General features: G+C 36.5%; 1 protein-coding gene across 4 annotated transcripts in view; it reads left to right on the top strand.

Moving 5' to 3' along the window:
• Positions 1–26,750, top strand: part of LOC126183497 (elongation of very long chain fatty acids protein AAEL008004) — a 308,167-nt gene that overhangs the window by 274,012 nt on the left and 7,405 nt on the right. For all 4 annotated transcript variants that reach the window (XM_049925531.1, XM_049925534.1, XM_049925532.1 and 1 more), the window contains 4 exons: positions 11,220–11,276; positions 11,404–11,509; positions 14,823–14,959; positions 16,746–16,925. In XM_049925531.1, coding sequence (XP_049781488.1) covers positions 11,220–11,276; positions 11,404–11,509; positions 14,823–14,959; positions 16,746–16,925 — 480 coding nt within the window. The remainder of the gene's footprint in view (positions 1–11,219; positions 11,277–11,403; positions 11,510–14,822; positions 14,960–16,745; positions 16,926–26,750) is intronic.

The raw sequence follows: 26,750 nt of genomic DNA on the forward strand, positions 1-26,750 counted from the left end.
AAGGAAGAGTGTTAGTTAATTATTTACTGGTAATTAGTTCATGTTCCATGGATTGTTTGTGGGATTAATCATAATGATGTGGAATCAGTCATTCTACATTCACGTTTCACATGCACATGTAAATATGGCTACATACTGACCATTTACAATTTTTTTAGTACTGCTGTGAGTTAGTAATTCCTACCCACCACCTTTTACACATAATAGAAATTCAAATTCTTCGGTGGAAGAGGAGAAGTTGTCAAGAAGAAACTTTTTCAGTAAGTTTTCAAATTTAACTTTGCAGTCTGGCAGACATTTTGTATCACTGGATAAGTGACCAAAATTTTGAACGCAGCATTGTGCCCCTCTTTTTGTGCTACAAACAGCCTTAATGTGGAGTAATGAATAGCATTTTTTCTTCTGATATTCTAATTATTACATAATTGCTCTTTTTGAGCTGCAGTAGATTATTTACAACAACTGATCACATGAGGACAATTAATGTATGTGTGATGGAGGAGAGCTGCTTTGGAGCGTAACAATTTAAGAAAAGGAGTTTGATGTGGAAGAAATAGGTGGTCCAGTAGTGTGATTATTGTTGAAAGAACACTAAATTATTTGAGCTGATAAGTCGGCTGGAGCTGATGAGATACCTTCAGAGATAGTAAAATCAGTGTGAAGTGTCGTAACTTAAAGATTCTTGAACCTCAAGTCTAAAATCTGTGAAAGATGGGATCTACCCTCAGACTTACAAAAAATGCTACACTATAGAAGGAATGAGCAGACCAACAGATGAACAGGTAAATGTAAAAACTATTGACATCTCACGTTAGTAAATCACCAAATGGAATAACATACAGGAGGATAGTAAGAAAAATTAAAGACATATATTATGAAGATCATTTTAGCTTTAGGAGAATTAATGATACCAGAGACATAACTGTAGCTTTTTTCATAGCCATGGAAGAAGAATAAGGGAAAAAAAACAGTGTACCATTATAGTGATCTAGAGAAAGCCGTCAACAATGTAAGATATCTGAAATCATGAATTGTAATAAAGTACAGGAGGAGAGATACAATCAACCAAAATATCTTCAAAAATAAAGTGGGTGCAATAGATGTGGAATATAAAAATGGACAAGTTCATATTACAAACAACATAAGGCAGACTCACAGTTAATTTCCTCTAGCATTAAGTTTGTATCTCCAAGAAGTAGTAAAGGAAGCAAAACAAAATTTAAAAAGGGCACTAAAAGTGCAAAATTAACAGAAACAAATTCTTGGATACATATGTGACATAACTCTCCTGTGCAAAATGAAGGAAAATTTAAAAGAATTATTGAATCATTTGTCTCCACAGCTGAGCAGTTGACATGGCTGACTGCTATGCACAAGATCTGGGTTCAGTCTGTACTGGTAGGAATTTTTCTGTGGCGATGGAATGGGGTCCACTCAGCCTCATGGTGGCAATTGAGGAGATACTTGAATGAGAAGTAACAGCTCGAAGGTTTGGAAAGCAAACAATGACTGCAACAGCCATGTGCAAACTCCATGCCCTCCGTACCATATGGTGTTGCAAAGGATCACACAGCCGCAGCTTGGCCTTTTTCAGTGCTCCGGGCCTGATTACAGAACTTACTTTTTATTGAATGAAATCAACAGACTGTCAGCATAGAATTTGGGTTATGGATAAGGTAAAGCTGTCTTCAACTCAAAGGTTTTTATCCAGCCAGTTATAATGGGATCCACAGTTAAGTGCGAACTCCAAGATATAATACAACTTGGTATTTTTCACATTAAAAATTATTGCCAGAAGGGTCAGATTAACCATGTCGAGGTTCCTAGGCAATGCATGTCTTGAGGTCCCTTTACCATTTTCTAACTCCATAAAATATATTTTTTTCTACCACAACTCAGTTTTATTCATAATTAAACTGTTTTATGCACTATAGAGATATACCATCAACCTATTCAATAAAAATTGAAACAAATGAATATATATGCATATTTTTACTAAACTGTATTTTAAAGTAACAAAAGTTTAAATATTAACTCTTCTAAATTTTTTAGATGCAAAATCACTTCAAACATCTTGAAAGCTGACATTTTGCAATATGTCATTTTCAGCCTCCATTATCACCAATGAACTTAAACAGTTCCAACACACTAATGAATGAAGACAGATTCTGATTATAAAAAGTTATGTTCACCCATGGTATTTGTAATCACCAGACTTCCAAACATTTGCAATGCTGTCCTTACATTTGAGAAAATTGATTGTGCCATATTACCAAAAATCAGTTTATATGATTCCTCAGCAGGTACAGTTTTATCTTTTCTGGCATTCTCTAATTGTAAGATGAAGTATTTGAACTGCACAATCTTGTCTATAAATTCAGGCTTGGTATCCTCAGAATAATGTTCAATAAGCTTTGTACAAGCCTCTGTAATTTAATGAGTGGACTTTGTCAAGAAATCTGTTAGAAATTCAAACAGAGAATTAATTTCCCTAAGCTTCTAGTCACTGTGACAATACTGTACACAGCATATGTAGTACACACAAATAAGTTTCAGTTTTTAACTTCTCCTTTCCTCTGTATGCAATGTCTTCTGCAGCTCCATCATTTTGATGCCTTTTCCTTCTTCACACTTTCTCATTTTCATCACTGTGTTGGATATCAGCTTTCTCACTTGCCTTCACCTTATAATCATCAAATAATTCTTGCTATGAAAGTAAAAAATATAAAAGTGATTTTAAAAGGATAACTGCCATTCCAAGTTAAATAGTTGTTTTTTGTAGAGAGATACCGACAACACTGATTTTATGTAGTGTGGCAGCCCAGAAAACAGCCATTAAGGCATTCCCCCCCCCCCCCCCCCCCCAAATCCTTTAATCGACATCTGGCCTCATGAATCACTTGTGATGTCTGAGTCTCATCATCAGTACACTGCAAAGCTTTCTGGAAAACATTGTAACCTTTTTACAAAGCCTTAGTCACATTGCCTCTTACACACAACCTGGTGTTGGAGACTCTTTCCAGAACTGATGACAAATAATGGTTATCTTTATCATCTTTTTCAAGATGTTTGACCATAACTGTCAGTGATGAGTTGATGCTGCAAAAAAGTTGTACAAAGCTGAAGAATGAGATAGCTCCAAAGCAGCTCTCTCCAGCGTGCACTCCAACCAAATTCAATGAGTGTGCTGAACATGGTAGGTAGTGTAAGAGGTGATTTATTTTCATAATATGCACCTGTAGACCACTGTAATATCCAGACATATTTGGCACATTATCATAAGATTGGCCTCTCAAATTTCTTATAGCAATGTTACATTTGTTTAAAAAATTTGAAATTGTGGTGGCTAGTTCTTCCCCTTTGTGACTTTCTACAGGAATAAACATAAGTGACATTTTGTACAAGAATCACACCTTTCTGTACAGCAAGGCCATGCTGATATGCAAAGTATCAGCACACTACAGAGTTCTTTATACAGTGCAAGGACTGTGGCCTGTGCAATTTTCTTATGGTTCAGCGAAAATACTGAAGCAATTCAGAATCCTGATAATTGATGTGACAAAAAGATGCAGCAGAAGTGTCAAAGTCTGTATCAGGGCCAATCGGAAGATGTGAAAGTGAGTCTACATTACCATGTTGAGCTGGTGTTGAGACAACAACAAAGTCCTCCTTTGCAATTTTTCTGCAGTTTGTACAGGAACCGGTTTCATCGGATGGAACAATGACTGCAAAGGCTTGTGATCTGTTACTTAGCAGAATTTTCTGCCATAGAAATAGTGGTGAAATTTGGTGACAACATACACAATAGCCAATGACTCTTTTTCAATTTGTGAATATTTACACTGCACTTTGGACAACGCTTTTGATGTGAAAGCAATATGTCTGTCTTTATCACCAGTTCTATGCAAAAGCACTACACGGTTTCTGTAAGAGGAAGCATCAACTTGCAATACACCTGGTTTTGCAGTATCAAAGTGAACTAAGCATCGATCATGGAACAATACATCTTTAAATTTCTGAAAAGCTATGTGGCACTCATTCATCCAAACAAAGGGGACATTCTTGTGATGGAAGGAATTGGAGCTGCAATTTGTGCAGCATTTGCTATGAACTGAATATAATAGTTCATTTTCCCTAAAACAGTTTGCAATTCTGTGACACTGGGAGGAACTGGCAAGTGTCATATGGCTAACAAATGTGGCTGAAGAGGATGCACACCTTGACTGTTTATGACATGACCAAGATACTGCAACTCAGGTTTAAAAAAAATCACACTTTTCCAGTCCAGTTTCAGACAACACATTAAAGAAAGCACATAAATTTGCAGTATGTTCTTCAGGTGTACGACCTGCTATGACAATGTCATTCAAATAGTTTGAACAGTTTGACACTTGTGCAGTCAGCTGTTCCAAATACCATTGAAAAATGGCAGGTGCAGAAGCACTGCTGAAAGGCAAACACAAATATTTAAACAAGTCCAAATGAGCATTCACTACACACACTTTTTGAGATTCTTCATCAAGCAGTATTTGAAGATATGCGTCGCACAAATCAGTTTTTGAAAAATAGCGTCCAGTGCCTAATTTATCCATGAGATCCTCTGGGATAAAGACACTTGAATAAGAGCTTCATTGGAGGCCTCGGGAGCAGTTACACCTGAAGTTTTCTTAAGAAATTTCATCTTACTCGAACTCATAGCTCGGTTCGATATAATCATCTCAGCCTTTCTGTTTCTTTCTGATGCACCAGATTCTCATTTTCTGCCTATGTTTCTGTCTCTTGAGAGTCTGCCAGACATGATGATCTAAAAAGCACTTTGTGCTAAGTACATTGAAAGTACAGTAGGGTACTTAAAGTACTCAGTGTCATAGTATAGCTGTGCGATTATCATACGTGGCAGAATTCTTTTTTTTAAATTCTGTCATGCATGACAGCAGCCAAATAAATATACCCAGAAATGTATTTGTATACTGACTTAAATAGGATGGGTTTCCTTTAGTATGTATGGCTGAAATTTGTTCAACCCCACCTTCAGAGATAAAAGACTTGTTCACTTGTACCAGTTCCATAACTTGAAAGAAGAGTGAAGTGTCACTTGGTAGGATTGGTTTCAGAGAGCTGGCATTATTGGCCAAGACAATTCTCCTGCCTGTATTGACTCTTCCACAGAGCAATGCTGCATTTGCTCATTGTTGCATCGAAGTGTCAGTTCAGAAAAACTTTGCATACCAAGTGGGCTGTGAATATGGTGTAAAGAAAAGTAAGTGTATTTTCCATTTAACATGCATCTTTCTGTAATATGGCGATCAGCTTCCTCTTTAAGTATATAATTTAATAATTTATTTTACAATTTTTTTTAGTCTGTATGAAAAACTTTAAAATAAAACAGTCTCCTTCGAGTTCCATGTGTTACTGCTATCTAGTGCACATGTGCTGATTCGTGGTAGGTATATCCTGTATAAATCATGCAATGTAACAGGCCTACCAGAACCAGTCTGCAGTCCCAAACTTGTGTGCTTGGTGCGCGGCCACACAGGTGTACACCTTAGATGCATCTTGTAATGAGGCTTAACTGTCATAGTGTTGCCAGATGACCCTGGATAAATAGTACTACATTCATACGGATGTAGGAATGGACAATTAAGTAGCTAAAATTTTAACAGCTTCAAAACATTTTTTGCAAGGCCATCAGTGGTTTCTGATGCCTAAGCCCACCACTTGACTTCCATTACCTCTAAAACTAGAGAAATCCACTGGCTCTCTACTCATAATAAAATCCAATTTACAAAATGCACAACCAACAAATCTTTTCTCCATGACCAAAATATGATAAATTTTTTGCACTCACCATACTGTAGGCTGTAGGTTCAGATGTTGCTCTAAGAAGACGATGTCAGTGATGTGACATGAGTGTTAGATGACCCTTTGATGGTCACACATGGGCAGTGAAATTGGATGTCAGGATGACAGTAGATTTGTTTAATTAACTTCTTTATTCTAGTCCTCAGTTGTATCAGGAACAGCTTAGTGGAGGTGTCCAGTTGCCTCTCATGCAAAGCAATAGATGTCTGGCATTTCTGATAGCGCAAAGAGCGGGGCTGCGTGTGGAATCACTCAAATGCCACTATCAGTGACATCTCTGGCTGCAACTGTGATGACTGCATGGTGGCACATTTGACAATACTGTGGAGATGGCCATGACCTCCCTTCACCAATGGGGTTGCTCTCTGCTCTGGTGGTGGCTCACTCATGAGTCAGTGCAGGCTGTTCTGTCTCATGGTTGAGCAGCAGATCCTGTACTGCATTCCAGGATGTCACTCCAGGTGTCACAGGCTCATGGTGTAGGCTGTGATACTAAGACAAGAATATTTTAGTACATGACTATGTTCATTTAGGGCTTAAGGCACATACTCTAAACATTTCTGTAGTGGCAAGTGATGAAAGGCTCCTTCCTTCTGCTAGCATATTGCAGTGTCAGCTGTTGCTGTATCGCTCCCAGCTGGCTCTGCTTCACAATGCCTGTTGGCCATGTTTTGCTTTGCAACATGTAACCTGCCTGTGGCTGGCTCTGTTGCAACTTGCTTCAACTCTGGTGCACTTTTTGATCAAATACAATATGTAAAGAATGGGTCAAAGCCTGTTGGAAGAACAGAACCCAGAGTTCAGTGAAAAAGTATTGGAGAGGAAGACAACACCACTAAGAAAGTTAAGGTATTACCAGTATTAGAAAGAAGAAAATATTAACAATGGTTAAAGAAACATCATAATATGTGTAATCTAACAAGACATCAAGGAAAGAGCTAAAGCAGCAAATCTGAGGCACTCAAATAGCGACATAAAATCTTCAAACAAGGAGTCAGGTATAACAGGGAAATGAACACATTGATAAACAGTCAATGTAATGCTTTGGGTTGTAGGATATATATATATGGCAAGGAAAGCATTTCTCAAGAAAAGGAATTTGTTAACATCGAGTATAGATTTAAGTGTCAGGAAGTCGTTTCTGAAAGTATTTGTATGGAGTGTAGCCATGTATGGAAGTGAAACATGGACGATAACTAGTTTGGACAAGAAGAGAATAGAAGCTTTCGAAATGTGGTGCTACAGAAGAATGCTGAAGATTAGATGGGTAGATCACGTAACTAATGAGGAGGTATTGAATAGGATTGGGGAGAAGAGAAGTTTGTGGCACAACTTGACTAGAAGAAGGGATTGGTTGGTAGGACATGTTTTGAGGCATCAAGGGATCACAAATTTAGCATTGGAGGGCAGTGTGGAGGGTAAAAATCGTAGAGGGAGACCAAGAGATGAATACACTAAGCAGATTCAGAAGGATGTAGGTTGCAGTAGATACTGGGAGATGAAGAAGCTTGCACAGGATAGAGTAGTATGGAGAGCTGCATCAAACCAGTCTCAGGACTGAAGACCACAACAACATATAATATATATATATATATATATATATGTGTGTGTGTGTGTGTGTGTATATATATATATATATATGAATAACAAGTCTACATTGGCTTTTGAGAATCGAAACTGGACTGACCTGTTCCATGTGCTGTGATATATTCACAAACTGGAACACAAGATTGCCAAATAAATAAATAAAAAAGCAACTTAAAAAGATAATGGTTACTGTAATAGAATCTGCAATACATTGTCAGAGAAATACCAAGCATTCAATATGAGGAACTATACAAGCAATGAGCTGACTAAAAAAATAAGAACTGCCAGTTATTTAAAAAGAAGGAAAGTAATCATTAATAAAATAGCTGAACTTATTGCTCAGTATATTTTTAGAATAAAAAGAAGTTTCGCAAGAGTTGGGACCCTACAACACCTATGTTGATATACAACATAGAAGATCCAAGTATTGCTGAAAAACTGACAATAAGACTGATATTACAATTTTATAAACTCTTTGTGAGAACACTCACAGTATAGTTAGGATAAAAATTTGAGTTGTGTCAAACAAGTGAAGACACAGACTTTAGAATGGACTCCAGGACAGTAGAGCACATCCATATTCAGGCATACTTATCCAGAAAGTTATAGATTACAACAGTGGAATGTGCAGGGCACTCTGAAATTACTTCCACACAGTAGTATTTTTGGCAGTAATAACAATGATGAAAGTGATAGGAAGGAATGTGCAGTTCATTAACTTTACACAGAGATTAGGAAAAACAACATAAAATGAAGCATATATTAAGACATCAAATTGGTAAAAATCAACTGTAATATTAGCTGGTAGGATGTAATAGATGCAAAATTATTTACATTGGTGATAAAAGATATGTTTAAAAACAGATACTGAGAAGCAAAATGAGTTAGGATATCAGGTAGGAATATATAGCTCATTGATGAAATAATCATATTAGTTCAGAGTAAGACAGAAATTAAAGATGCATTCCATTAATTATGCCTGGAAGCAATGAAATTAAGTCTATAAATGAATATACCAAAAATTAAATTAATATGAAATATGAAGCCAAAAGCAGGCACAACATATGGGAAAATAACGAGTACGTTTTCCAAGAAGTGAACATACAAGATCAGTCAAAGACTGTAAATAACTGTACTAATATGTGTAGCATTGGATGTACATTATATGATCAAAAGTATCTGGATACCTGGCTGAAAATGACTTACAAGTTCAAGGCGGCCTCCATCAGTAATGCTGGAATTCAATATTGTGTTGACCCACTCTTAGCCTTGATGACAGCTTCCACTCTTACAGCCATACGTTCAACCAGGTGCCGGAAAGTTTCTTGGGGAGTGGCAGACCATTCTTCATGGAGTGCTGCACTGAGGAGAGTTATCAATTTTGGTCAGTGAGGCCTGGCATGAAGTCAGCGTTCCAAAACATCCCAAAGGTGTTCTGTAGGATTCAGGTCAGGACACTGTGCCTGCCAATCCATTACAGGGATGTTATTGTCATGTAACCACACCACCACAGGCCATGCATTATGAACAGGTGCTCGATCATGTTGAAAGGTGCAATCACAATCCCCGAATTGCTCTTCAGCAGTGGGAAGCAAGAAGGTGCTTAAAACATCAATGTAGGCCTGTACTGTGATAATGCCACACAAAACAACGAGAGGTTCAAGCCCCTCCATGAAAAACATGACCACATCATAACACCACAGCCACCAAATTTTACTCTTGACACTACACACGCTTGCAGATGACATTCACCAGGCATTCGCTATACCCACACCCTGCCATTGGATCACCACATTGTGTACTGTGGTTCGTCACTCCACACAACATTTTTCCACTGTTCAATCATCCAATGTTTACACTCCTTACACCAAGCAAGGCACTATTTGGCATTTTCTGGCATGATGTGTGGCTTATAAGCAGCCGCTCAACCATGAAATCCAAGTTTTCTCACCTCCTGCCTGTCATAGTACTTGCCATAGATCCCGATGCAGTTTGGAGTTCATGTGTGATCATCTGGGTAGATGTCTGCCTATTACACATTATGACCATCTTCAACTGTCAGCAGTCTCTGTCAGTCAACAGACAAGGTAGGCCTGTACACTTTTGTGCTGTATGTGTCCCTTCACGTTTCCACTTCACTATCATTTTGGAAAGAGTGGACCTAGGGATGTTTAGGAGTGTGGAATCTCGCTTACAGATGTATGACACAAGTGATACCCAATCACCTGACCATGTTTGAAGCCTGTGAGTTCTGCAGAGTGCCCCAGTCTGCTGTCTCATGATGTCTAATGACTACTGAGTTCGCTGATGTGGAGTACCTGGCAGTAGGTGGCAGCACATTGCACCTAATATGAAAAACGTATGTTTTTGGGAATGTCTGGATACTTTCGATCACATAATGTATATGATAAGTTGCAAAGTGGTTGGGGTCCTGAAAAAAAAAAGAAGAATCCACATTTAACTAAACCACACTAAGCAACTACAGAAAGAAAGAGTCTCTGTATAATGCTCAGAAACTGCAAATGCAATTAATGTATAAGAAACATAACAAAAGTTAGGTCATAGTTAGACAACTATTTACCTTAAACAGATTGTGGCCAGATGTATTGTGCAAAACACCAAGCAAGTTGGGCACATAAAAAGAGGAGAGCTGGACAGCTGTTGCTAGCTTTCAACAATGATCACAGAAAAACTATCTGCAGGTTTGCACTGGAATGCACAATACATAAACATGCAGCAAATATGAGAAAATCCTATATCTGTAGCCTAGAGACCATACAGAAAATAAGAAGAAAATGATGAAATATGTTGCTGGATGTCTGACACGCATAATTCTTGGTAACTGTGAAATGGTGCAAATTATTGAAATGAGACTGCTTTGAAGTTCAGCAGCTTGAAATTATGTTGCATGTGTAGGAAAAAAACTATTAATAATTCTAATTCATCTGTGATTATTGTCTTCATGGAATGCTTGTATGATAACGATTCAGGAAAGAAGCTATTTCTTTGTAGAGTGGGTTTGAATTAATGCATTTTAGCTCTTACTTTCTCCTCCATTGTTATTTTATTTACTTCACATGAACAGCTCACAGTGGCTATAGGAATGGTCTGTTGAAATGAGTGGAACACTAATCTGTTATCTTGGATTAAATTAATCTCATAAATAAACCAAAGAGTAGAATATTTTCAGTATGAGTTACAAATTATTTATGAAAGCACTAATTGATCAATAAACAGTAATTTTATTTATAACATTTTTTAAGTTTGTGTTGCCACTATTATTTAGAGCCAGTATGGTTGATTACATAAGGCAGACATGCATAATTAGCCAGCACTGATGTTTTTGCTGTTGAGTTGGTGTAAAATGGATGAAACCACCAGTTTCAACAGACCATGAGATCAATTGCTACTGTGATTTTATGTTCCAAGAACTCCATATTGCTGTCATTTGTGCATATAGTTTGATAAATAAAGCATAATTCCTTTACCATTGGAACCTTGGCTTTTTGTTAGTTGCAAATGTTCCAATATGTTAGCATTTCATATTCTATAATTGATATGCAATTCATGGCTTATTTGTCATGTTACTAACATTGCTTAAAAAAAAAAGATTTAATGTAACTCAATATGTTGTATAAAACACAGTATAATGTAGTATAAAACATAGTTCATAAGAATCAAATCAGTACAAAAGGTCCCTTGAAATGTTTGGCACTTGTAAGACAGTCTTTTGTATTTGAAAACTTACCATAATATGAATTTACTTGCAGATGGTCCACGCATGTTGGTGGTATTATTTCTCCAAGTTCACAGAATTTTTTGATACAGTAAGTTTCTTATTTATTTTCCATTGTGTAATTTTCAGTCTTACATTTAAACAACAATATTTCTTGACTTTGTAATGTTACTTGAATAATAAATTTTAAATAACTTGTTTTGTCTTTTTTCTTTCAGTTCTTTTTTGTGCTTCGGAAAAAGAACAGTCATGTGTCAACACTGCATGTAATTCACCATGGAGTAATGCCTATGAGTGTTTGGTTTGGAGTTAAATTTACACCAGGTAAATAAGCATGAGAAAATGAAATGCAATAAAACCCTGGTGTATGTACTTCTGTTATCTGCATTTTCACTGTTTTATTATTCATGTGTAAAGTGTGTGCTGAGTATAACACATGCCTCATTAGTTGCCAATAAGTCAAAAAATAATACTGTATGCAAAATGAATTTTCATTCTGCAGCAGAATGCCCACTAATTTGAAACTTCCTGATAGATTAAAACAAGGGAGCCAAATAAGAACTCAGACCTGGGACATACAGCTTTCACTGGCATGTGCTCTACCAACTGAGCTATCCAATTACAAGTCATGACCTAGTCTCCCAGTTTCACTTCCACCAGTAACTCTTCTCCTACCTACCAAACAATACAAAAATTTTCCTGCATAGGAGATGATGTGCTGGTGGAAGTAAAGCTGTGAGGGTGTGTCATGAGTCATATTTGAAAATATAATGTAGTATAACAGATAAAAAATCTACTCACCAAGGGTTGGCAGGAGAACACACATATAAACACATTAAAATTTGCATAGCCAGTGGCTCCTTCTGTGGTATAAGGTTTGAAAGGGAAGGAAGATGGCTGAAAGAAAAGTGCTGGTGAGGCTTAGGAAATAAGGAAAGTTTGAAAAAGTCAGCCAGAACTGCGGTCAGGGGAGACTTACAGGACAGGATGAGAAGGAAACCATCCTCATCTTGTCCAATAAGTCTCCCCTGAAGTGTTGCTCTGGGCAACTTTTTCAAACACTTCCTAAACCACAGTTGTCCCTTTCCTTCACCAATCTTCCTTCCCCTGCAATCCTTCTGCCAGAAGAAGGAGCCACTCACTCTGAAAACTTGCAAGTTTCAGTACATTTATATGTGTGTTCTCTTGCCACCACTTAGTCAGTAGATTTTTTTATGTACCCTTTTACATTATATTTCTAAAAATAAGTCATATTTGGACAGATTAGTCAGCAGAACATTTGGCCATGAAAGGTAAAGGTCCCATGTTGAAGTCCCAGTCTGGCACAGGGTTTTAATCTGCCAGGAAGTTTCAAATTAGTGTGTGTTCCACTGCAGAATGACAATTAATTCTGGAAAAAAGTCCCCCAGGCTGTGGCTAAGCCATGTTTCTGCAATATTCTTTCTTACAAGACTGCAAGGCCTGCAATGTATGCAGGAGAACTTCTGTGAAGTGTGGAAGATAGGAGATAAAGTACTGGTGGAAGTAAAGCTGTGAGGTCAGGTCATGAGTCATACTTGGATAGTTCTGTTGATAGATCACTTGCCCATAGAAAACAAAGGACCCAGGTTCAAGTTCTGATCCAGCACACATTTTTAATTTGCCTGTATGTTTCAGTAATACTGTATATTTGTACATTTTTATGAGCTTGTTTATCATTGTCGTCAAATCATTGCTATGTGGCTTTCATGTGCATGCGAGAGGGTCTGTTTTCAAAATTACACAAGAAAGAATAGCATGTGAATGTTTTGATGTCAAGTAATGTATGGAAGTCATCTTAAAAAATGGTTACATGTTTTGAATCACTGTGAGTAAGGTGAGCATAGAGAGTCCGTGTGCTATGGGACTTATGGGATCTACAGTGAGAACTTTTAGTGACAATGCCGAATAAATTGAAAAAAGCTCAATGTCAAATCTACTTCACTGAAATGAGAGTGACTAAATTTCACTAAGAACAAATGGTAACAAAGATAAGTCAATAGATTCTTCACAGCAACTGCTGGTGATGCCTCTTTTTGGAGCTGTAATTCAAGCTGTAGCTAAGAAGTAGGTTTCTTTGTTTCAGGCAAGAGTTTGGCTTCCATAATATGAAACTAATGAGTTAGCAAGTCCAAGAGAATAACTTGGAACCAAATAGATTAAAGTAAGATTGAAATACATTGTGACAGAAAGGATACACATCTGAATGAAACAGGTTCAATTTTTGCTCTGGAAATGAATGCCTTACCATACATATACCCATTTCTAAACTAAAGCCTTTTTAAGACTGCTAATGATCAATGCACTTGTGTTTTCATAGAAAACACTTCAGGTGGTTGTAAATTAAAACCTCATTTGGTCTATCATTCAGAAAAGTTGAGAGTACTCAAGAGATTTAATAGAAACAGGTTGCATCTCCAGTAAAGGTAAAAAATTGGCATGATATCTTTAATTTCCATTAAATACTTTAATAATGAACTACAAATGAGTTGAAGAAATTTTCTGATAAATAAATAATTCCTTTCAAAATTCTCCTCCTTGTTGATAATATTTACAGCCATCAACCTTCCATTATTGTCTTCTTAGACCAGACGTATACCACAACCCATAGATCAGGGTACTATTGTCACAATGTTGGAATTTTTCTGAGCTTGCTGTAGCATTTGGTTCAGCTGGTGAGTGTACCATCAGGACACATTGGTGGTAGTTTGACATTAGGATGGTAACTAGTACAGTTAAATTATTTCACTCTAAAATTTGTGATGGGTATGCACAGAAACACATTGGCTGTTGCTTAATCATATCCAAATTATAAACTGGTCAGTGAAATTACCAGTGAAACTGAAGAGGTATTGCATGGTGCCTCAATTGGTTTTCATTTATTTTACTGAAGATAATGTGTGTGAGTTTCTGAACTCTAATTGTGAGAAACTGAACTATGAGGACCTTATGGCTATCAGCAAGTGTAATAAGAAGGTAGAAATTGAACTCATGGTAGTTTAATCTGACAATAAAGGAAATGGTAAAATTCTTCCAAATGGAGATGCTGCTATGGCAGTCTTTGAAGACAATTCTTCTCAGATGAAGAGAAGCAGTACAGTGAAGAGACAGTTAGAACATATTCCAAAATACTAAAAAGACGTGTATGACTAGATGATTAAGAAAATATAGTCAGCAATCAGGGCTTTTTCTCCCAAACTGTTTGACAGTTCAATCAAAACCTCAAATATCCACTTCAGCTGTAAATGTTATGTATTCAGAAAACTATCACAGAAATCATCTGACATAGATAATCCAGCAGCAATTTCAGTTGTGAAAATGTTTTTTTTAGAATTAGTAAGATTGCTCTCCTGTACACAGCCAGCAGTTTTCTTTTAATTTCATCTCTGAAATATTGTAACTTTCTTTTTTTAATAAAATTGGATACCAAAAGATAATATTGACCAAAATCTGCACAAAGTTATTGTAAAACACCTAACCCTATATTTAATTTACAAATTACCCATATTAACTCTTTGTATGTGAAGCAGACCTTACCAGTATTTTGACTTGCACTTCACAAATTTTGGAGTATACCATATGATAGTGACACGTTTTATTGTTTATGTTTCAATTCTAGGAGGCCACAGCACTTTCTTTGGACTGGTTAACACATTTGTTCACATTATTATGTATACTTATTACTTGTTGGCTGCAATGGGCCCACAATATCAAAAATACCTTTGGTGGAAAAAATACCTCACTGCCTTCCAAATGGTAAGTTAAAACTGGTTTACAATGCTTATTCTCTCAATAAGGAAAGTTTTCTTATACCAGCTATAATTATTTCCTGTTTTTGTATTTTGATGATTTTCATTTTTCTATGGGTGAAGAACCATTCTCTCTTTCCTAATTTTATTGTCTAATGTTAAAAACCACCATCTTTCATAAACACATCAGTTATGAGATTCTTGACTGAGAACTTAAACAAAGCCAGTGGTTAGGAGATGCCAATTCAGTGAATAACAATAAAAGCTACTTAATCTCTACAATACAAAAATCAACAAACACAGTAAAAGCAAATAAAATGAGGAAACTGTTTTACATTCTGAGAATAAAGCTATTATCTGTAAACATGTAAAGGCATAATTGTTAAGATGTTGGACAAGGCTTACAAACAGCCTCATTTAATCTTTCAATTCCAGTGCTGAAGTTGCCTAAACAGAGGCTGACCATGCAACTTTCCAAGCACATCTAAAAGTAATATGATAATTGGAAATCTGCATCATGCTAATTAAATGTTATTATAGTATCACATTAACATGTGAAATTTAGATTTTATATACCATATATTTTTGTTTGTTTGAGTGAAACTGTTCATTTTCATAAAAGATCCCATTTTCTTCATGGAGCCATCTAAAATGTTTAAATAAAGTATATTTTTTTTTATACAAGAAAGAGTTGTCAAGAAGGAACATCACTGGTTTGCTTTTAGAGTGGGCTTTGCTAGCCATTGGGCATATTTAAATCATTGAGAAAGTCATGAAAATATCTGTGATAGTATGATTCTCCCCTTTCAAACCAAAGTAAGGTTCAATGAAGAGCACGTACAGTCAGTTATCGTTTGGTAACTTAGTTACAGATATTATTATTCATTTTGAAAACAGTGCATTGTTTATAACAAATTTATTTAAAGAATATATCCACTGTGGAACTGCAGTTAACTTGTCTAACTATTTAAAATGCCTGGATGGAATGTAACAATATTACAGAAAGGAAAGTCACTACACACCTTTCGGCCATTAAGGCCGTCAACAATACACACACACACACACACACACACATACACACACACACACACACACACACACACACACACACACACTCATGCATGCACACTCACGACTTTGTGTGTGTGTGTGTGTGTGTGTACTGTTCACAAAGGCCTTAATGGCTGAAAGCATTATTTGTGACAGTCTTTTTGTTGTGCCTATCTGCGACTCAACATCTTTGCCATATGGTGAGTAGCAACTTTCCTTTTCATAATATTGTTGTTTAAAAATGCCTAGAAGATAATTATTACTAACACAGCATGTTATACTTATGACAAAGCTATATGGGTTAAGAATTTCCTTGCTTATGTAAGTCTCTCAAAATGTGATTCTAAAAGACACCAGTCAGTGAAAACTGTCAGCATACACTAACTTATTGATGTGTTTATCCCCGCAACTTGCAGTATTGTGAAGTGGCCAGTTGTTGAATGTAACTGTCTTATAAGCTCTAGTGTGCATGTGTGTGTGTGTGTGTGTGTGTGTGTGTGTGTGTGTGTGTAAGTTTTGCTTTTCCCCCATTTCAAAATAACAGTTACCTTCACTTTGTATTTTGTTATCTCAAAACAGAATGATATTTAGCTCTAATTTTGTTTTACTGTTACCAGATATACCAGTAGCTCTTTCCGTAGAGGACTTTTGAGTTGCTTAGAAAGTTAAGATGTCTTTTTTCATCTTGTTACTTTGTTGTGTATAAATAATTGAAGCCGCAAAACAAATATTTATGTTTGCAGGTACAGTTTGTAGCAATAATGGTACATGCCTTCCAGCTATTGTTCATAGACTGCAACTATCCCAAGGCATTTGTGTGGTGGATTGGAATGCATGCTGTCATGTTCTATTTCCTGTTTTCGAATTTTTATAATCAAGCTTACAAGAGCAAATCACGAAGAGAAGAGAAATCTGAACCACAGGTAGGAAAAAAATTGTAATAAGGAAAAGAAAAATAATAGTAACACTAAATCTGGAACAAAAACCATAGAAAACTTTAGAATGTCTGCAGCATGGTCAGCACATGTAGCCCTATAATATAAGGGGCAGTCAAATGAAAACTAGATAGATAGAAAAAAGTAAGTACACTGTTTATTACTTCAAAAGTAATCACTATAATTGTTGGTACATTTATCCCACTGTGAGGCAAGACAGTCATTGCCTTCATGGAAAAATGTTTGTGGTTGCCTATGGAGCCGTGATAGTACCCAGATGTGCACCTCTTCATCCAAAGCAAATTGATGGCCATAAACGTTTTCCTTCAGGGCTCTAGAAATATGGAACTCTCATGGCAAGAGAATGGGACTGTATTGAGGATGTCTTATGGCTGCCCAGCAAACCTTCTGAATTGTAGTCAAAGCAACATTGCCAACTGAGGTTAATTAATTAATTTATTTATCCATCTGTGGACATTTAAAATGTATGGATGTTGTTAGTTGCGTACATTCATATATTTATACAGTTTGTTGTTACATGTAGTTAAACATTGTGACATATAAGTTATTTACAATCATTTTTGCTCCTTATCAAAACAAAAGCTATTTACAATCATTTTGCACTAAGGAATTCACTTATAGTGTAAAAGCAGTGTTCCTGCAAAAACAATTTAAGATTTTTCCTAAAGTAGTACACATTATCTGCTTCTTTTATTTTCTTTAGCAGTTTATTGTACAGTTTTACACCTTCATACAAGAAGCTATTTTGAGTCTTATGTTTATTCTTTCTGTCTAGGTGAAGACAGTGACTTGTTCTTGTACTATAGTTATGAAAACTGCTATTTGTGCTATAATTTTTTATATTTTTCTTGATGTACACTATGGTTTGGAATATAAATTCACAAGAACAGTCATAATTTCTAACATTTTGAAAAGTTCTCTGCAGTGGGCCTGCTTACTGCTTTTTGTTATAATTCTTACTGCTCTCTTTTGCATTTTAAATACTGTTTGTAAATTCTGAGCACTGTTTCCCCAGAAAATAATACCATAACTGAGTACCGAATGAACATAACTAAAGTATACAGTCCTCAAATATTCACTACTGCAAGCGGATACAAGTGCATACCATGTTGTGGATATCTTTTTTGAGAGTTTCATAGCATGTTCATTCCACTTCATTTGGCTGTCAATGTGCAACCCTAAGAATTTTGTTGTAGGTACATCATCTATGGAGATGTTATCTAGTTTTAAATTTAAGGGGCTCTGTTTTCTGTTCATTCTAAAGCATATTGTATTTGTTTTCTTTACATTGAGAGCTACTTTGTTTTCCTGGGACCATTTGTGAACATCCCTTAGCACTTCAGTAGAATTTTCCAACATTTGTGCTGGTGTCTTACTGGTGATTACTATGTTGCTGTCATCTGCAAACAGTATCTTCTCTCCATGGCTGATATGTTGTAGGAAATCATTTATAAACACCAGAAATAATACAGGGCCTAGTACACTTCCTTGGGGGACCCCAATATTGATATATTGTGGATCAGATATATGTTTCCCAATGTACTTGATCCACTGGAGACATGTGTGATCTCTACTGACTGTACTCTGTTTTCTAGATGTGAACGAAACCATTTGAGAACCACTCCCCTTACTCCTAGTGCCTCTAATTTATGTGACAGCTTCTGGTGGTCAACTGTATCAAATGCCTTAGACAGGGCTACGGAAAGGCCAGTTACATAGCTGTTCTCATCTAGTGCTTCTAAAACTGTTTTTGTAAATTGTGCTATTGCAGATTCTGTACCTCTACCAGCCCTGAAACCATACTGGTCATTGCAGAGGAGGTTGAATTTACTTAGATAGCTCAAAAGCCTGTTTTTTGTTATTGTGTCTATCACTTTGGAAAAGTATGACATTAGGGCTATTGATCTGTAGTTCTCAACGTTTTCTATGTCACCTTTCTTGTGAACTGGTAAAATTTTAGCATGCTTCAGATAGTCAGGGAAGCAACCAGTTTTGAAGTATTCATTTATGATTTCTGTTATTGGAGCTTTGATACCGTTTATGCATTTTTTTCAGCTCACACATTGGGATTTCATCTAAACCTGCTGAGTTTTTGTTCTTTAATTGCATTACAACATTGCATACTTCCTCCTCAGTAGTTGGAAGCAATACAATTGAGTTTGCTGTATGCTTCTGTATTGGTTGATTAGCACCTTTTGAACAATTTTTCTGTAAGTTCATTGCAATGCTGCTAAAGTAGGTATTCACATAATTTGCTAATTCTTTCAGGTTACTTTCTAAGTTCTGATTTGTGTGTTTGTACCTCTCTGCTTCACAGTTCCTGTTTCTTGTTTCACTACAGCCCATGTAGCTTTACTTTTATTATTGGCTAAATTTATGAACCTATCGTTGGCTGATTTTTTTGCACTTTGGAGTACCTTCCTATAGATCCTTTTGTAGTTTTTGTAGTAGTGCAAAAAAATTAGATCACTATTGTCCTTTTTGATGGAGTTTAGGTATTTACAAGTTTGAGCACTTTTTCTAACTCCTTTAGTAATCCATTTATTGTTGGTGTATGTTCCAACGGGAATTAATGCTTTGGGGAATGTTTCTTCAAATTTTAATTTAAACTCAAACATAAAATGGGAGAACTTGCTATTCACTTTAGTTTCTATGTATACTCCTTCCCAACTTTCACATGCTAACTTTAAAGAAAACTCTTGCAAAGCTGATGGGGAGTAGACTCTTTTATATACATGCAGTTTTGATTCTTTTTTTACACAAGCTTTTACTTTTATAATCTGACATAGCTGGTCAGACAGTCCCAGATTTTTGACAAGTACATCACAGTTTTCTCTGCCTACATCTGTAGCTACATGGTCAATGGTAGATGATGAATGTGTGGTTATTCTTGTTGCACAGTTGACTAGTGATGATATACCAAAACTATGTAGGAGATTCACAAATGTGTTACTGGTGTCATCTGTTTTAGTTGTATTTATGTTAAAGTCCCCACACAAAAGGATATTATGTTTCAGAGTCAATCCTAGTCCTAGGCTTTATATAAGTTTTGAAAAGAATATCTCTAAATTACCACTGGGAGAATGATATACACATAATATAGTTAGTTTCTTGGGCATATTTATAGCAACTATCTCTATTGCTGACACTTCAAAGTCTTTGTCTACACTTAGCATGATAATATCATTTCTGACTTTAAATTCAATGCCATTCATAACATTAATACATGATCCTCCACCTTTCATTGTGTTTCTGCAATAAGAACATGCTTGGACATATGAGGGTAAATTAATATATAAGATTTCACTTTCTTTACACCAGTGCTCTGTAATACAGATAACAGTGCTGTCTAAGATTTGTAACTCGACTTCCAGCTGTTGCACTTTGTTTTTTACACACTGAATATTTTGGTGGAGTACTGTTAGACATTTAATGTTAAGAATCTTAAGGTAATTTAACTCATCCACAAAATAAATGGCTTACAATGTGTTTGCTTAATTGATTCTTGAGTACTGTTCATAAATAAGCCTGGGATGCTTACCAGGTAGTACTGATAAAAGAGATAAAGAAGATCCAACAAAGAGTGGCACATTTCATCACAGGATCATTTTGTCAGCATGAGAGCATTACAGAAATCCTTGACAAACTCCAGTGGTAGATACTACAAGAGAAGCATTGTGCATCACAGAAAGGGTTCCTGTTGAAATTTTGAGAGTGTGATTTCTGAGAAGAGTCGGACAACATATTACTTCCTTCCACAAAATGACCACAAAGAAAAAATTTTAGAAATTAGAGCTAATACAGAGGCTTCATCTGCATCTACATCTAAATATATTTATACTCCATGAATCACACTTAATTGCTGGCAGGGGGTTGATCGAACCAGCTCCACAATAATTCTCTGTTATTCCAATCTCAAACAGTGCATGAAGAAAAGAGAAAAGGAACACCTATATCTCCCTGTCCAAGCTCTGATTTCCCTTATTTTATTATGATCATCTTTTCTCCCTATTTAGGTCAGCATCATCAAAATATTTTTGTATTCGGAGGAGAAAGTTGGTGACTGAAATTTCGTGAGTAGATTCCACCGCAGCAAAAAACCTCTTTCTTTCAATGATGTTCACCCCAAATCCTGTATAATGTCAGTAACACTCTCTCCCCTATTTCACGATAATATGAAACATGGTACTTTTCTTTGAACTTTGCAGCAGTACTCCAAAAGTAGTGTAGGCAGTCTCTTTAGTAGATCTGTTACATTTTTTAAGCATTCTGCCAATAAAATGCAGTCTTTGGTTTGCCCTCCCCACAATATTTTCTGTGTTCTTTCCAATGTAAGTTGCTCATAATTGTAATTCCTAGGTATTTATTTGAATTTACGGCCTTTAGATTTGATTTATTTATCATGTAACTGAAGTTTAACAGATACCTTTTAGCACTCATGTGGATCACCTCACAATTTTCATTATTTAGGGTCAATTGCCAATTTTTGCACCATACAGATATCTTTTCTAAATCATTTTGTAATTTTTTAAATTTTTTTTTATCTTCTGATGACTTTACAAGACGATAAATGACAACATCATCTGCAAACAACCTAAGATGGCTGCTCACAACGAAACCTCCCAATCGCACCCCCATCAGATTTAGTGGGAAGATGGCCTAGTGGATTTCCTGCCAAAAACTGAACACAGATCAAGCATGAAAACAAGAAGAAGGTGTACTGAACTACGGAAAAAAAAAAAAAAAACAGAAACAGTGAACAGTCCAAATGTAACAAATACAATACTGAGGAATGGTGCCATGGTTAAGTGGTCACAGGGTTGGATTATGAAGTGGGTGATCTGGGTTCTAAACCTCCTTGAGCCATTTATTTTTTTTTCACAACTTTATGAACTGTCCATTCAGTCATTGAAATGTATGTTCTCTTTCTGTAGGCTTGGTGGTTGTCATACTGTGCATTGGTTATAGAACATAAATCATGTGGTATGAATACAGTACTATCACAAGTAGATATGATGAATAGTAAGAGCAGGTGAGATACCACATATACACCTCACAGGAATGAAAACAACAAATAAACAGGTGTTAACTATGTTAACAAAGGAATTCAAGAGCAAAACTTCCAAAACTGAGTGCAACTTCAAAAACACTAAAATATGTGTTTTGACAGAGCACAGAGAAATTGTGTGGTTATGAAACTGTTGCATTCATTATCTGCAGCTTATGTGGCAAACTATTATGTTCTCATTTCCTTGAGAGAGATCACATTCACATTCATAAAAACACCTACACTGGGCAGGGAGGCATATCTCACTCACTCACCAGGTGTACAAATTAGGTCCTATCATATGACACACATACAGTCTATGTATGTATGACCCACCAGATGTGTTTTCTGGTCTTTTGGTTCCCATTCATAAGCCACTTCCTTTCAGCTGCTAATAGAGTAGTTGTGCAGAATTGAATTTCATTGTAGGTCCCTTCCTTACACTTCACTAAAAGAGAGCATTGAACACAGCTCGCCCACTTTGCGGTCCAACACCATGACCACTTTTTTTCCAATGAATTTGTTCAGGGTGGACATCCCATGATACCTGTGAAAATTCATTGTTGATCCATTTACTCAGTTTTTTTTTATTTTTTTTATTGCAGACAGCAGCTAACCCTCTGACTGAACACGCTGGCTTGCCAAGCCATGTTGTGCTCAACAACAACATTGTCACTTCTACACCCAGTGTAGCACTTGTTAAATTTGGACCACTCACAGTTTTTATTTTGCTTTTTCTTCACAGATCAGTACACCTTCTTCCTGTTTTCATGCTTGATCTGTGTTCAGTTTTTGATGGGCTGTACACTGGGCACTCTTACCACTAAATCACAAGGGGCTGTGATGGGAAGTTTCCCTTATCAGTTTATCTCCTAAATCATTTACAGCCCTGGGTCTACAATATTTTCAAACCAGACAAAAAACAAACCAGGGTATCTGCCCTGGGCAGGAATTTTATGGGGTGCCAAATTCATATACTTGAAGAAAAAAAATCTTGTTTCACAAAGCACCTAGCAACCAGCGCACATTGGTATATCGATTATTCATATGGTTTTGAAACACATCCCTGTTGGTTTTTGAACATTTTTGAGCACATTCAAAGTTGATTTCTAAATGAATCATAAGTTGATTTTTGAATGGGTGCATAGTGTACATGATTTACCTGCCAGGGGCATCTCCGTTGCATCTAAAAATGAAAAACTTTCCCACAGACAAGAGGGGATGGGGCTATATGAGCTGAGTCAAATAAACCCAAACTGCTGAGTGCCAATTGCTGTTTGTTTATGTGGTTGATGGGGTGTGCGAATGATCAGCATTTTTATAATTATTAGTGAAATCCGTAGAGTCAGATTACCAGAGTGGACTTAAATGACTAACAAGAATAACAGGCAAGAAAGATTACATATCTTCTCAGTATATCTAAGAAAATGAAATTTTGACAGAAAATGTTTGACAGAACCCTACACTGTTAATGGCCAGTTGTACAGTCCCTATTAGCAGTTGCTTAAGTTCTATTCTCAGAACAGCATGAAAAACGTATTGTATGAACACTTGATAATGTCTAACCAGAAAATAAATGTGGGATAACTGAGCTGGTGATTCTGGCAGGCTTAGGGAAGTTAACTGGAGAATAAATTTTGACAATGGCAGGAATAGTTGCAAGAATTAGTAATGACAAGATTGTTTGTTGGATCGAGAAAGGAGAAGAAATGGGTACATCATACAAATTATGTGGAAGAATATGTCAGTTCCATATTTATAGAGAAGTTTTGTACTACTAGTTTTCGATGTCATATTTGAGGAACTGAAGCATTTGAATGAAATGTGAAACTATTTCCTAACATAGAACTTTTTGCTTGTAGTGGGCCTAATAGACATTTAACATTAGTGCTTTGCGAATTCCATTCTGTCACGTTATTTATGTGAATGAGGTATATAAAAATGACCATTTGTGCAAAATCAGTCTCACTATTTTGGAATGTGTTACAATTGCTGCAATATTAGAAAGATCTTTTTCATTTTATCTAGCAGACAGTGACAACACAGATGTAATCAAATCGAGATATCACACAAGCCATAAGTACTATTTGTTTTACCAACTGTTTCAGTATTATACAATTACATTGTGAGTTTTCATGTAGCAAGACATTTGGCGAACTTTAGTAAGGTAATAGATTCTTTTGCAGAAAGGAAAGTAAGCCATGTAACGCTTAGCAAGATAGAGAGAAAAAAATTCTGGGACCTAAGGATTGAAGAAATGCGTATTGTCTTGCTTGTCTCTTGTCTTTACTGGTTTTATGTTTCCTATATTTAATTTTATGTCACACAAAAGAGAACATTATTAGCTAACAGGTAAGAAATAGTGTAAATTTTCTGAAGAGTTCTTATTCTCTCGGTCACAAATAATCCCACCCAGTATTAATTGCGAGTTTTTTTAAGGGGGTGTAGGGTGTCAAATGAGCCGACTGGGAACAGGAGAGGCACCACAGAATATTTTAATTTCCACTGTCCTGAATATGGGTCTGATGGCTTCCATTACAAAATGTATATGTATGAATTGCACAGAGCAAAATAAAGTGACGTGCGATAGAAGAATGCTGTGTGAATAGGTGTGGCACTGCACTTTGGCACACAAAAGACCAAATAACATGTCTTACATTTCCTTGAACATATCGAGTTTGGGGGTTGGGGGGGAGGGGGGGGGGGGGCGTGTTGCCACTGTTAAGTATGGAGCTACTGCATCAGCATACCCTGAAAGGAACTAACTGATATACAGTCTGAACCATAAGACTTACTTTTATTAAGTGGTTTAAGTTGCTTCACTACTCTGCAGATATTTACTTCTAAGTTATTCATGTTGGCAGCTGTTCTTGATTCGAATTCTGAAATATTTACATCATCTTGTTTGGTGAAGGAATTTTGGAAGGCTGTGTTTTGTAAGTCTGATTTGGATGCACTGTCGTCAATAGTATTTCCATTGCTTTTACACAGAGAAGGCAATTTGTCTTGCCACTAGTACATATTACATATGATCAGAATTTTATAGGATTTTCTGCCAGGTTTCAAGACAAATTTTCGGTGTAGAAGCTATTATAAGTATCTTGCATTGACATCTGTGCTAAATTTTGAGCTTCTGTAAAAATTGCCAATCTTTGAATTTGGCATGCTTTTTTCATTGGTTTGCAACACTGTTATGACCAGTTTTATGTACCATAAGGTGTTAGTTCTGTCATATGTTAATTTACTTGGTATAAATATCTCAATTGCTGTCGATTCTATTTCTTTGAATTGAAGCTGCATCTAGCCTATGCTTACATTGTTAATTGTGAAGCAGTGGAGATTGTCTCTCAGGGAGGTGTCAATTGAATTTTTATCTGATTTTTTGAATAGGTATATTTTTGTTTATTTTTGGAGGATTTGGGGGCTAAAATATTAAATCACGCTACAACAATCCTGTGTTCACTAATCCCTGTTTTCAATTTGTTGCTCGTTATTAGCTTAGGATTATCATTGCTAAGAGGTCAAGTGTATTCTCACAACCGTTTACTATTCACATGGGCTCATGAACAAACTGCTCGAGATAATTTTCAGAGAATGCGTTTAGCACAATTTCAGAAGATGTTTTCTGTGTACTTCCTGATTTAAACATGTATTTTCACCAACATATTGAGGGTAAATTAAATTCACCACCAACTAGAATTGTATGGGTCAGGTATGTGTTTGAAATTAAACCCAAGTTTTCTTTGAACCTTTTGGCAATTGTTATTATGTGGTTTAGGAGCTCAGTAAAAGGATCCAATTATTATTTTATCCAGTTGCGAAGAATGACCTCTGCCCATACTAACTCACAGGAACTATCTACTTCAATTTTGCTACAAGCTAGGCTACTTGTAATAGCAGCAAACATGCCACTCCCAACTTTGCTTAACCTACCCTGGCTGAACACTGTTAGGTTCTTTGCAAAAATTTTGGGTGAACTTATCTCCAGCTTTAACCAGCTTTTGGTGCCCATAAAAATTTGAGAATCAGTGCTTTCTATTAGCACTTGGAGCTCTGGTACTTTCCCAGCACAGCTATGACAGTTTACAACAGATACCGATAGTTCCTGGCTCTATATTCTTCCTGCGTACAACCTGCGGCTTTTGAGAATGAAGTTCTTTTTGTGTTTTCCCAAGATGCTCTAACCTAAAAAACTGCCCAGTCTATGCCACACAGCATGTAGTGGACTCCTGACCTACTCAGCTGACCAGAAACCCAACCACCCTGTCGCGCAAGTCAAGGAGTCTTCAGTTACATGGCCGCAGAACCAACTGAGCATCTGATTCAGACACTACACTCAGTTCTCTACCAGGAGTCGGCAATCATTCCTGTCGACTATGCTGCAAATGGTGAGCTCTGCTTTCATCTTGCAAGCAAGACTGGCAGCCTTTACCATTTCTGTTAGCTGCTCGAAACCAGAGAGAATCTCTTCCAGTCCAAAGCAACACACATCACAGATGTGAGCCACCACTGCAGTGCTCTTCAGTGCATGCAGAAGGACCAGTTCCACATCTGGAACCAATCCTATCAGCATGCACATGGAGTGCACATTGGATTTCTTCCCCGCCTTGGCAGCCAAGTCCCTAAGGGGAACCATAATGTGCCTAACTTTGAAGCTCACAACTAACAATAATCCTACCCTCTGTGATTGTCTGAATCTTTCAGGCTGAGATGTTTCCTCTGAAACAGGACAAGCAACTGCATCT

This window comes from Schistocerca cancellata, chromosome 4 (genome assembly GCF_023864275.1).
Source record: "Schistocerca cancellata isolate TAMUIC-IGC-003103 chromosome 4, iqSchCanc2.1, whole genome shotgun sequence".
NCBI classification, from domain to species: Eukaryota; Metazoa; Arthropoda; class Insecta; order Orthoptera; family Acrididae; genus Schistocerca; species Schistocerca cancellata.